General features: G+C 49.3%; 2 protein-coding genes across 2 annotated transcripts; both read right to left on the bottom strand.

The window, feature by feature from the left end:
• Positions 1-2,572: 2,572 nt before the first annotated feature.
• On the bottom strand, positions 2,573-6,190 carry LOC119095293 (40S ribosomal protein S18). The gene is made up of 3 exons (XM_037218150.1): positions 6,136-6,190; positions 3,787-3,972; positions 2,573-2,870 (listed from the first exon to the last, which is right to left on the bottom strand). Exons 1-3 carry the CDS (start codon positions 6,136-6,138, stop codon positions 2,601-2,603), a joined length of 459 nt encoding a protein of 152 aa, XP_037074045.1. The 5' UTR covers positions 6,139-6,190; the 3' UTR covers positions 2,573-2,600.
• A 905-nt stretch (positions 6,191-7,095) lies between these two features.
• On the bottom strand, positions 7,096-9,451 carry LOC119095292 (uncharacterized protein C1orf131). Its single transcript, XM_037218149.1, has 2 exons — positions 9,323-9,451; positions 7,096-7,818 (listed from the first exon to the last, which is right to left on the bottom strand). The coding sequence occupies exons 1-2, from the start codon at positions 9,342-9,344 to the stop codon at positions 7,310-7,312; spliced, it is 531 nt and encodes a 176-aa protein (XP_037074044.1). The 5' UTR covers positions 9,345-9,451; the 3' UTR covers positions 7,096-7,309.
• Positions 9,452-13,741: the final 4,290 nt, after the last annotated feature.

The following is a 13,741-nucleotide window of genomic DNA, read 5'->3' as shown; positions in this document are numbered from 1 at the left end:
CGAGGTTCAGGCCCGTCTCCTGACCATGGCACTCTGTCACCAGTCCAGCACCAGCTCCGTCCCCTGACCATGTCCGACTCTGTCACCAGGCCAGCACCAGTTCCGTCTCCTGACCATGTCCGGCGCAGTCACCAGACCTGCTTTACTCCCAGCACCAGCACCAGCACCAGCTAGCCCAACTCCGCCGGCTGGAGCGGGACTCGTCGGCCGTTATCCGCCTCTGGCGCCCCGACACCCAACACCGCCGCCGGCCCGAGGCCAGAGGCTCGGGGCGAAATCCGACCAGGCGCATTTCGCGGTTCGTCGACGGTCGGAGTGGCTGCTGAGAGGGGCGGAGTGTGGGCGCGGGGGGACGGGGCGGGCCCGATGGCACGCCGCAGCCGAATGAGAAGCCGCTAGTGGTTGTGCTGAACAGCGTGTGCCGCTTGTGACCAGACCTGTGTTCGAATCAAACTATTTAACAGGCTCAGGACCGGCTCACATATTTTGGAATCCGTGTCTGCTCGTGACCTTAACCCTTTCCACCTTTTCAGCTCACTCATCGCTTGCGTTGAATCGTTTGGCTCGTACTCGCGTGACTTGCAAAGTCCAAGATCCGATTAAGGTCCGGCTCCCTTCCTTATAACTCGTGAGGCATGTGACGCATATACATACATATATGAGCATACATACATACATATATATATATATATATATATATATATATATATATAAACACCGTAACATAAAAACGTTAAAAAACCTTGAAGCAAGTAAAAAATTTCAACCTAGCAAAGGTAGTGCAGCAGACGATCGATGCCTTTCCTCCAACCTGTAACCAACGAGCTTTCTCAGTTCAGTTCTAAACAAACACATTTTATCAGACACGACCTGGACGCATTAGTGGGGACCGATGTAGGGTGCCTGTACCATGTAATATCCCCTGGTCCCTAGCTGATGTTTGACGAACTTAACATCAGAATCAACAATACTGTGCTTGCTGCTTAGAAATTACAACAAAATTTGCGCTGATTTTGCAACATGCTTGATACCTTATGCTGAGTGCCATTCATTTTGGTATTCTAAAACGGTCTACTAATCTGTTTGGAGCGTGCTGTTCTACCTCATGTTGCAATTTTAATTTTACGATGGGCTTAAAACGGCAAGTGTCTCAAATGCACCAAATTGGTACCCTGGACGAGACTGTCGTTCGCACTCCTGCTATCACTGCCGGGTCAGCGTAATGTTCATAAGGATTTATGTACGTTTAAGGCACACAAACATCGGCCTCGGTACCATTTGAATGATTGCTAGCAATAATGCTAGCATGTGTAAGTCTGAGTTTTGCAAAAAAGCCTTAAATCCTCACATTTTCTCCCAACCCAAAACCGCGGGGCTGACAGCAGCAGTGGTTTTCATCACACGGCTACCGTGATATGTGTTCAGTCATGGCTGTCAGCTGGTTGAGATTGCGGGTTTGCGGCATGTAGTGATGCACGCACAACGATTCGGCATAAAATCCTAAGAAACTCAGCATATCCTCGTAGCCAAATGTCTGAGCGAACGTGCGACGGAATAATGACGGACGGCGGCACCGCCACCTTTCTTCCTCCTAATCAGTCGCGAGCGCCATCTATGCATGGGGAACGCCGCGCGCCTCCTCTCACGGACGAATGGCACATCTCGGGCGCCACCGACCATAAGTATGCTGGATAAAACTCCGTGAGAGCTTGCTATGCAACCCGTGGGCTATAGTTTCCCGTGTGTCCAAAGCGAGCGTCGTGCCCGGTGGCATCGACGCGAGCGGGAGCACACACACTGGCAGCAGCTGCGTGGGATGCCGACGTTCAGTTGCCTCTAGGTCACGGCAGACACGTCGCGGTGGGGGCGACCGTGGCAAACCGAGCACGCTAATGACCGCGCCACTGGCTCACGCCACCAGCGGGGTATCGATAGTGTGGAGATTCAGCCGTGTGTCTGAGAACCCAGAAGCATGGAGTTCGATTCTTCGCGGTACTCGGGGAATCCAATCGCGTACCTTTAATCGAACCCTTCCCAGCCCTTCCAGCCGTGGTGAGAGGCACGCGCCGCTCGTACCCTCAGCAACCGATTGCGTAGTTAAATCCAGTGAGAAACGACCCAGGACGCAACTGATCGTGACCGAGTGTGGGGACGTCGTAATTACATTTCTACTCAACCTGGGCTGTGGTTCCACTGCGCGCTATCCCGCAGAGGAACCAGTTCAGGTCAAAGGCGTAGTTCGGTCTTTCACGCCTCCCTCCCCTGCCTGCTCCAGGACCGTCCCCGTAGCTTACACGCGCGCTGCACTGTTACGCCGGCGCGGTCTCGGAGCAAGCACTAACGCCTGCCTGTCACCTGACGGGCCGTCCCGCCGCCGGTCGCACCCGAACAGACCCGGCGTCACCAACCAAACTCAACGCCAGGCAAGCCGCCGTGTGGCTTGCCGGGCGTTGGCCGGCAAACGGCTGAGCGGCCTCCGCTCAACCGCCCCTCCAGCCACTCATTTCCTCTGCCCGACCGGCTCCGACTCCACACCCGCTCCGCACGTGCCGACGCACACACACACACGCCACCCGCTCTCGGTCGTGTATTGTCCCCGCCTACTTCTTCTTGCTGACACCGACAGTGCGTCCGCGCCGGCCGGTCGTCTTGGTGTGCTGGCCGCGCACGCGCAGGCCGTAGTGGTGACGCAGGCCGCGGTGCGCGTGGATCTTCTTCAGCCGCTCCAGGTCGTCACGCAGCTTCGAGTCGAGCGTGGTGGACAGCAGCTGGCTGTACTTGCCGTCCGTGTGGTCCTTCTGCCTGTTGAGGAACCAGTCGGGCACCTTGTACTGGCGCGGGTTCGACATGATCGTCACCAGCTTCTCCACCTGGAACGGAGGGAAACGTGTGTCAGGAGGGCGCCGCGTGTCTCCCCAGGAGGGCGCTCCCAGAGAACCGTCTCAAGTCGTGGCAGATCTACACCTAGATCTAAAGACACACATGAACCACGTCACGTTTACATCAGAAATGTCCTCCCCGCCTGATCAGCCGAACACTCGCGAAGGTGTCGGCTGCTGAAGCGCCAGACGAAAAATATCGTGCTCTCCATTTAAGATGTTGATCCCACTGCCCAGCTGGTTATCAGTTGAGCAACCAGGTCCAGCGGCATGTCAACCGTGTCTGAGCGACGAGGCGAATTCATGCCGCCCTGGCGTCTCATGAATCAACTCTTCTGATCCAATCCAATTTCTACCAGCGATGCAGTGGCCAGTTTCCCAGCTGACTCGGAATACGGAGCGCGAACAGCAAAGTAAGTGCAAAGTGCACCTGAAGGTGATGATGACCGACACAATGACGGCGGCGGTTTCGAGCTTTACGGCGCGTCGGCTGCGCGCTGTCAGGCAGCGCCCAAAACTATCGTCATGCAGCAGACCCGTGATTCCAACAGGTTCTCGATAAATTACGAATGGAAGATGGAATCCATCCATCCCAGTACATGCACGTCGATAGTACCAGAAAAACAGATGGCCTATATTTTGCTTTCAATCACCACTTACTGTTTCACCCCATAACCCCAACAATCATCAAAAATGCATACCACAAAAAACTCAACTGGCCATTTCCAAGTCGATTTTCAGCTATAATTGCACTTGAACAGTCGGCGAAGCACCCCACAAAACGCCAATATGGGCTACACTCGCTCCAACTGGCAGTGCAAGACGGTGCAAACAATGTCTATGCTCGTCCTGAAGTCATCAGGCCGGCGACACCAGCCGCGCCCGAGGCGTCGCGGCAGCATCTTACCTCCTCATCAGACAGCTCACCGGCCCTCTTGTTCAGGTCAATGTCGGCCTTCTTGATGATGATGTTGGCGTAGCGACGGCCAACACCCTTGACGGCGGTCAACGCATACATAATCTTGGTGCTGCCATCAATATTTGCGTTCATAATACGCAGGATGTGCTGAAACTCTGGCGAGATGACCAGCGACTGAAACAGATGGACCTTTGGTCAGAATACGGCTTATATTACTGGCTAAGCGTGTCACCAAGACTGCGCTGCTTGACCACACCAGAGTGATAATGCCATTCCTATAAACATCCACCCACACCCTATTTTATGAAGGCCAACATGATGGCCCTTTGACAAACCAAAGTTGGGCACAAGCTTTGGCTCATGAACATGATGTCATCAGCCTCCATGTATGATTTCATTTTATTTGCATTCACCCAGGACAACATATTTACAGCAATCCAGACACAGAAGGACTGGTGAACATGGATTGTGACTGCAGAACATGTTCCTTCGGCCCCATGATCCCAACATATGTCATGGACCCACAACAGAGCATGGAAGGGATGGACCCTAAAGTTATAAGGACTCAGTACTGCCCAAAATATTTCTGAGCTGAATGTACAGAAGCTGTGGCATATCTTCCTTTGCTCTTCACATGAACAAGTTTGTAGTCTAGCCATATGTCAGGCCTTGAAAAAGTGTGCTCCACAGGTACTTTCACTCATGACAGTGTTCCTGTTTGAAATATTACATCCACCCCACTTGTCCACAGTGCTGGTCTTGCTAAAACTCATGGCAGTGTCCCTGTTCTAAACATGACATTCACCCCACTTGCCCACAGTGTTGGTCCTACTGAAAGTCCACATGCTCAATATGAAGAACAGAATTGTAGAAGTATTCCTACTGTTTATACTAAACTGTTGCATGTAAGTAGAATAGAATTCATCTTGAATGTACCCCCTGTTATATTAGTATCTATTAATGTCTAATTCTAACATGACTTCAAAAGAAATTTTGAGAATTAACAACAGATCTTTAAAATTCTAGCACAAATAACACTTCTTAGACCCCAGTTCAAAGGTACCATAACTACCAGTGCACAATTTGCTGGTGGTATATAGATGACTGCTGAGGTTGTACATGGAACAATTGCTAAGACACTGTTTAGCATACTGGCATGTCATAACATGGCAGTGCACCAACAGTTCATGGATATTATTCCAGTTATCTTTTGTTCAGCCACTGATCCCCAATCTACCTGATGCAGTTTATACAGCAAGCCACTGGATGGGTTGCACATACTCTATTGTCACATGATCATGACCAGGCTATCAAAAACTGGTCAAAAATATTATGACAATAATATTGAAACTTATATGCTCAGTGCAGCATTCACAATTATACTTTTTTAATTATTTGGTATATCATTGGATATTTCCAAAAACTTGCAACTTATATCCAAAACATACAACCCACCACTAAGCAGAAAACAAGGAGTGAACTCAAAGCCCAGCAATGCATCCTTTCTGAACATAGCTGTTTGCACCACCTGTAGCTCACAGCTAAACAGTGATGGGGTAGAAGTGAATAATTTGCTGTGCATCTAGCCTGAGATAAAGAAAACATCTACACTTACATCTTTTATTTCTTTTAATGACGTCAGATTATCTCTACTTCCTAAGTATGGGGATGGATGCCAGTTCTACATTACTTGAAAATGTGCAGTGCCACATCTACTTATGAAGAATAGAATATAAAACACAGCATAATGTCTGAGCTCCCAAACCATACATGACCTCAATCTCAAACATCAATCATGTGATCACAAACTGCTGTTTGACATTTATCCTGGCAGATACTTACAGGCAGGACTAATTGAGCATCCTACTCCACACCTGGATGGACTGACATCTTCCAGGAGATACAATAAGAATTTTTTATCACTCCTGTCTACTGATTCCAATAGAAAGTGCCCCTCAAATGAAGAATACAAAAGCTGAATCCTGATAGACAAGTACATCATACATGTTCCACAAGCATTGTATTCCATGTCTGTGGCACAACACACATCCCAGATCAGTGCATCCCGAAAAGGAAATGCAAGTGACCCAACTGCTAGCAATATCGATTGCCCAATAAGCGGAGGAAATGGGGAAAATACAAGCCTAGCCTACTGAAACCTTCAAATCGACGCGACGCGACATTTACGGTTCATCAGAATGCCTCTCGTTCACACCTTTCATCCCTCACTCTGCTCTGAAAATGCGTGAGGAAATCAAAAATACAAGTATATTTTTCAAAGTGAGAAAGAAATGCGGCTTAGCACAAAGTTTGCACAAAACATTTCAGCGCACCCACCATGGTTGCTGTTTACAGGTACCACCAACCGGAAAGGGCGCTGACAGCGTTGCCGCCTCAAACAATAATATAATCGGAATACAAAAGTACTGCCCTAAAATATTTCTCTCATCCTTCAGCGCCAAATATCACGTTCCCCAAAGACGTAATGCATTTCAGGGGACATTATATCTGTAGTTCACTTTCATCATATCATGCTCCAAGAATGACTGTCTGTCATCGGTTAGTGACGCGGATAAAACGTATTCATTGGCGATTGGCGGTGGGCTGATTTATGGTAGCACAACACTGGTGATACGAGTGCTTTTTGACGACTCTTAAAAAAACAGATATATAGTGATAAACGCATCCAGTGTATGCGTAATTACCCAACTGCCCCATAAGACACTGGTCAAGGCGCCGACAACTCGCGCGAATGACAGGCGTTATTCACAACTCCACACCGTTATACCGAGAGTGGGTTAATGTGGGACGCTTGTTGAACTCCTGTCAGCGGCGGCCGAAGACTTGGAAGTGTTCGATCGGCTAACGTGCGTCTTTTCGCTCAGCTGCCATCAACCCACAAAGCAATCGGTGGTCGGACCCACAGGCCACACCGGAACGTCAGGCATCCGCACTGTGGCGCTGGGTTCGCGCCGACCACACAAGGGTGTCGCCACCATGACGTGGCGAGCACTTTCTACGGGTGCTGGACGAGTGTAGAAACCGCATTTGTTTACGGAGCTGGACGCAATGCGTTCGGCTGCTGTTTCTCGCCAAACTTAAAGTTTTTTTTATAAAATACGTGTCGTCCACGCAATTTCGGTTTCACGCATCCGACACCTAAGCTGGTCCATTCAGCGCTGGGTCTGATCCGATCGACTGATTGATGGACACCTTCTTTCATCAGAGGCTGCACCAACCGAAAGACCTGTCACAAAACGTGCAGTGCATTGACAAGTGGAATGTGCATAAGCACGATTATTTTATACCACATATATTTGGTTCTTAATGAGGTGCTCGATTCCCACAGAAACAGCTCCAAAGCACAGGACAAAGAATGCTGCTTGTCACTGCCCCTGATGGGCCCACCGTGCGGGCGGCACTTCACAAGACCAGCAAAAAAAATGAGGCCAGCATCCTGCCCATCACGAACAAAAACACATACCACCCTTTTCTGAGACCAATACCACCCTCAGCTCTTGCGCACGCGCCTCGGTACGATCTGCACACCCTTCTTGAAGCGTCCCGGCTGACCATCGAAGCCGCGCACGCGGTTCTTATCACGCGGCTTCTTGAACTTCTTCAGGTCCTTGAGCATCTCGACGCTAGGCAGCGCGAGACCGCTCTTTTTGAGCTTCTCGCGTTCCTCCCGCTCGGCGGCGCGCCGCTCCTTGGCCGCCTCCATCAGCTGGCGGTAGTTGGTGGCGGTGCGCGGTGGCGGTTTGGCGCCTAGCCGCACCAGCAGCTGCAGGCGGGCGTCGCGGCGCCGCTCGCGCGACATGCCCTCCAGGCCTAGCTGGAACACCTCGTGGCGCGCCGCGCGCATGTCGCAATCTGCGCCATCGTCGGCGACGGCGGGCGTGGCCGGCGCGTCGGCGGCCGGTGCGGTCGGCGCCCGCTGCCGGCTGTAGGAGGTAATGACAGGCGTGGAAGAGCTGTGCGCCGTCGCCGCCAGCGTGCTCATTGTCTCCACCACCGGCGCTGGAAAGGAAATGGGGTTGGTATGAGACACACATGAGTGCCACTGGCGCCAGGGCAGATCTGAGTCAAGGCGAGCAAGAGGAAACACCAACCCAACATGCAGGATTTTGTACATGCAGTTTAACACCTGTTGCATGAGTGTTTGCTGTCACATGCCATGCTTGAATGCAATTCTAATTTTGCATCATATCATTCTCAACACAAACAACACATCCTAAACTATCCAAACCATGCTCACAATTTCATAACTAAACCATGACCCTGCATGGGTTTAGCAGTCAATGAGGCTCATGGGGTCTGGATGGGCTCTGAGCCTCAACAGCTTTGAGACAGGTGATACAATTATTGTACCTTGCAAGCATTTTGTGACATAGCAGCTGACTCAACTTTGTACCATATGTCAAATGCTATGTATCTTCAATAGGTGGTTATATTCCTCATCACTGCAAACCTACAGCACAGCTTCATTTATAGCCTGTGCCAACATAAAACTTTCCTGTGTTGCCAACTTAACTGCTCTCGACTTTGAACGTGCACTCCGTCAAATTTACCAAACTTCTCATTTGGGTCCAGATTTGGCACGGTGATGAGTGAGCATCATGCTGTCCATTGTTCCAATTTTGTTAAAACTTTTACTGTTTGAACTTACTAGAACTCAAGCTTATGCTTGGCACAAGTAGACAATGCAGTTGATATTTGCCCTGAAATTAATTAATTATGCTTATTGCTATCAAGTCCCACAGATTATAGTCTTCATACATAAAGCATGTCAAACCTGGAAGATTTTGTCAACTTCTCAAGCTAAATGCACAGTTCAGATTTGCAATTATTTACAAGCCCCATGCAGAACATAGGTATGGTATTATTACACTGCAAGGAGAATCAAACCCAGCACACAGATATATGGTAAAATTTAGGACACTGCACATGGCGGCGCATGGAACAAAATGCCTAGAAAAGCATCTGAGCCCTCTTAATCTTGAGCCTGATGTAACAATACTGAAGAATGTCAATCATGCTACAATTTTGAGTACAAAGATAATAAACCTTTGATTCAGTTTTTTGCTCTTGGAATGTATTGCATTGACTCAGTGCATATCAATTTATCTGCAGTCAACATGAAACAATAAATGGTGCCTAGATGTCAAATACCAAGCCTTTTCAATAACACTGCTGGCAAATGGCTGGAAAAATGTAGATTTGAACATAGCAACACATCAGACCAAAAACTTTAAATAAAACACTGACATGACAATACTGCTGTCTGCATTCTCCTGTTTTATCACAGAATCATCTGTGAAGTGTGATGCATCCCAAGAATATGCAACTTCATTGATGACATGGTTCTGTACTCAATTCTGTACCTTCCGGAGGAGAGGCAATCTGTTTTCATGAAAACAGGACACACATGAAAACGAATACCTCATCAATGATTTCAGTATTTCGGATGGATGACTTATCACGTGTCATAACGAGCAGAAACGACCCAATAAAAATGAAATACCTTTCTTCTTCTTCTTGGCCATTGTTCAGTGACTCAACAAGTCAACACGCAATGAGAAAATCACGAACAGTGGGAGTGTTTCCGTGACAGCCTACGGCGATGAATACCACCTATTAGTCGACACTTGTAACAAACACCGGTCAGCTGTTATAGAGCGCTGGAATTGGCACGTACGTAAATTTGAAACATCACTAAAGCGCCAAATATGTCGCAATAGTTTACTTCCATATATAGCTTTCCTTCGTTGCCGAGGCCCCACCGAATTCAGATTCAAAACTCTTTTTCGTTTTATCCACGAAGATTGTTTTAAGCTGCATATTCAAAGTTTCAGTATCAGGGTGCCCGAGGATGCCATAGCATCCCCACCTAACACAAATGCGGAGCGTTAACACGCACCCGGTGGCCGATTTAACGCGCTTCGCTCAGGTGCAGAGGTTTAACTCGGCTCGCTGAGACCTCATAAAATGAGTGAGCCATATACACCAAATTTAAAGAGCGTGTTGGCCCGTATGCAAACACACTGGCATCAAAATTTTTAGGTTCTTAGGTCACGACCTACGGGTCAGATAAGGTCAAGCAATGCTGAACTTTAGAATATATAATCAGAATAGTATAATAATCAGAATAGTAATAAATTTATATAAAAAACAGAATAATAATCAGAATAGTATCCAAAGTGCCCTAGGCATTACGCAATCACTGAGAACTTGGATACTTGCTCTGTGCAGTACGTCCCTGGTGTCCATTTAAGGCAGTAATGTGTTTAACCATTAGAACGTCATGGTAGCCAGGCTTCCAGAGAAAACCCCATGAACCTTGTCCATTCTATTTCCGAGACACATATCTTCTCGAATTTTTCCCGCTCCGCTTTAGAAAGCACCAGAAAGACCGCAAACCTTCATTCTCAGGAGACACAACAATATCGTGCCTCTCACCACGAACCAAATTCTCGAACACTTCCCTGGGCGAGGTGCACCAAAACCTTTATTTCGAGGCACCACGGCTTATATTTGCAAGAGGAGTTTTTGAAGGAGTTGCGTTTTGCTTCCACCAAGTTCCTGCTCCGCCCGTTCCTTGATATTCGGCGGAGTGGCACCAATTTGATTTATTTTCATTTTTGGGAGTCATAACCTGTATCTTTCAGAAACAAGTAACGCTAGGGGGCATCTGAAAGGGCCCCAAACCATCATTTTTTATAGACAACAGATCTCGAGGAAAATTAAGAAACCCGTGACGCTCCATCGACGATATCATGACTCGGCCCATTCAGTGAAGCGACGTCAAAACGTTCGTTTCACAGCGCCAAAACATGTATTTACTTTAGGCAGCAAGTTCAAGTGGGCTTTCGAATGGGTCCCGAACCCTTCATTGTAAAGGGAACCACGACTTCCATGCTTTCCATCCTGACCAAATTCTGGGTCGACCCCATCCGCAAAACAGGCATCACAAAACCTTAATTGTGCAGTACCATAAACATTATTGAAGCTGGTGCCCAATTTCAGGGGGCAGCACAATGGGTCCCCAAACATACGTCTTCAAAAGGCAGCAAATTTCAAGAGTACCTAAATGTTTATACTTCCCTATTGGCGAAATACGGGATCGACCTATTCGACACTGGGTTACCAAAACGTTTTTTAAGGCACCATAGCCTTTATTTTTAAAGGTGCCATATCAAAATGGGTCATTTAAAGGACCCCAGCATCTTTATTTTCAAGGGGCGCAAAATCAGCGGCAACACAACTTTTGTGCCTTCCACCTGATGGAATCCTAAGTCAGACCTCTCGGGGAAGAAATACTCAATGCCTTTATCTCGGCCATCGCGACCTACCTTTTTAAGAGGCACCCACTCATAGGGAGGCCCCACGAAAGCCTCTCAACCCTTCAATGTCAAGTGGCGTCAAACTCTAGAGGGTAGCAAATATTGCCCATTTTTTTAATTTCACGTGGAACCAAAGGCACCACTATCGATGGGACAGCAGCACGTAACCCACCTTAGGATTTTAGGTACCGTGGGCCCAAGGATTCCTTTGGGCCGCGGGGAAACGATGATCAAGGGTCAGATCAGATGGTTCGAAAGGCAGGCCGGAGGTGGAGGGATCTCAGCCAGTAGGACCGAACACTCGGTCCCGCGCCGGTCTTCGTTGGCCCTGGGGCCTGTTTCCTAAGTCGGGCAGGACCGGGCCTGCAACTGTCAATCCGCAAGATCGTGCATTGGTCACGCCTGTGCCGATCAGTGGCTCACATTGTCCAACAATGGGTGCCGTGTTGGTAATTAGCCCAAAGTCGGCCAGGAGCGCATTTACTGAACATGAACAGGAGCGGGACTTCGAATATCAAAATGTCTCTTGCGTTAAGGAGAACCCTCCTGGCAGTGCCGGAAGACGTGATTAATAATGATGCAACGGTCTTTACTCACAATGAGACACTGAGCTGCGCCAGTCAAAGGTCGCGGCAGTGAACGAGGGGCCCCACGCACCGTCTCAACTGGGAGGCGGGGGCTGAATGTAATAGTTTCGCCGCTTCCTACTACTACCACCAACATTTCAATATTCGCGCCATGCCATGTCACTCGAGTGGCATTACGACTTAGGCTATGTGTGCTCGAGTCGTGTCACTCGAGTGGCATTACGACTTAGGCTATGTGTGCTCGAGTCGTGTCACTCGAGTGGCATTACGACTTAGGCTATGTGTGCTCGAGTCGTGTCACTCGAGTGGCATTACGACTTAGGCTATGTGTGCTCGAGTCGTGTCACTCGAGTGGCATTACGACTTAGGCTATGTGTGCTCGAGTCGTGTCACTCGAGTGGCATTACGACTTAGGCTATGTGTGCTCGAGTCGTGTCACTCGAGTGGCATTACGACTTAGGCTATGTGTGCTCGAGTCGTGTCACTCGAGTGGCATTACGACTTAGGCTATGTGTGCTCGAGTCGTGTCACTCGAGTGACATTACGAGTTAGGCTATGTGTGCAAGTTATTGCTTTTGCGTGTAACCATTCACTGTGGGGTTTGGTTCCTCGCAGTGATCGCCCCTTCCGCCAGGATAAGAGGCAACCGCCGACATATGGTCTCATATAGTCGTCATAAAGCCCCAATGACGCACAGTCATTTATTGTGAGGTTAGCGACTTACAACATTGAACTCTTTTGGGTGCGTTTTACGTAAGTTATTGTGTACTGTGTCATTATTATTTTTTCTCTCTTACCAAATCACGAGTCCCCACAAAATATTAGCTTGTCATTACTTGAAGGCTTTGATGGGGATAGGGAGCCCCGTTCCTTGTAGCTTAACTTAGCTCCTTGTAGCTTAGATTTAGGCAAATATAGGCGTGGTAGGGGAGGGGACAGCCCAACACTAGGGCTTGCCCCCAATACTCTCAAAGAACCTTTATAAAAGCGAACATAACCATGCGACTCGTACTGGATCCGTCACCCGAAAATACCAGCCACGAGATCAGTAAACCTGTTTTGTCGTGGGACTACGCTACCGGGGGACATACACCACGCAGTTCGTCGAGGCACTGTACACCCTTTGTTTGCCCCGCAAAGTGAAGGAAACACCGGCTAGACGTTTGATCGACTACAGTCTATTGCTTACATGTGTACTAGTGTGACAACATGTTCGTGTGAAAATATGTTCGTGCGCTATCGTCATCCGGCAAATTAAGCCGGGTTAAGTTTTTTCATCCTCATTAAGTAGTGCGTGGCATCCCACGTAATGCGCACCAGCCGGGCATTTTGTGCCTGCTGTGTCCAACGTGTGACACCCCCCACCCCACCCCCACCCCGCCCCTCCCGCAGCTTTAACAGTTGGACACGAAACGCACCTGTGTTGATTACCGTGCCTGTTACCGATTACGGGTTGGAACCTCTATGACACTATGCAGATAAAAAACAACAAACAAATAAACAAAACAAAAACCGTCAGACATGCATATGGGGATGTCAAAACGGTGTTGTGTGTGTTTGAACCACACATTGTTTATCGAAATTAAGTCGTGATTCTTGGAGAAGGTCCAAGCAATGCTCACGAGCCCGGGCATACGGAGGAAGTCGTCCGGAAATCCGCACGATGGTTTTCACCGAGCTCGCTCCGTGTTCCGCTTGGAGTCTGCCAATTCACGATAAGTTAGCCTTGATCATCTGACCAGAGGGGACGCACGCGTGCGTGCTCGCGCGCGCCCCACCACCCCTGGCGCGGCGCTGACGCGGCCTGGCCGAGCCGTCGACCGCGCGGTCGGCCGCATCCCGCGCCAGCGCGATGTGGGTGGAAGCCCCCGCGCTGGAGCGTGAAGCTCCGATAGCGACGCCCGCCCACCGATGCGGCAGCCAAGGCCAGCCACGGGACCGGCTGCGAGGAGCGGGGTGCCCAGCAGGGCGGCAGCCGCCTCCCGGCCCTGTCCGTGGCAGAGGTGGCTCGGC

This window comes from Pollicipes pollicipes, unplaced genomic scaffold (genome assembly GCF_011947565.3).
Source record: "Pollicipes pollicipes isolate AB1234 unplaced genomic scaffold, Ppol_2.1 Scaffold_4219;HRSCAF=4965_pilon_pilon_pilon, whole genome shotgun sequence".
Classification (NCBI taxonomy): domain Eukaryota; kingdom Metazoa; phylum Arthropoda; class Thecostraca; order Pollicipedomorpha; family Pollicipedidae; genus Pollicipes; species Pollicipes pollicipes.
This window is presented reverse-complemented; position numbering and strand designations above follow the sequence as displayed.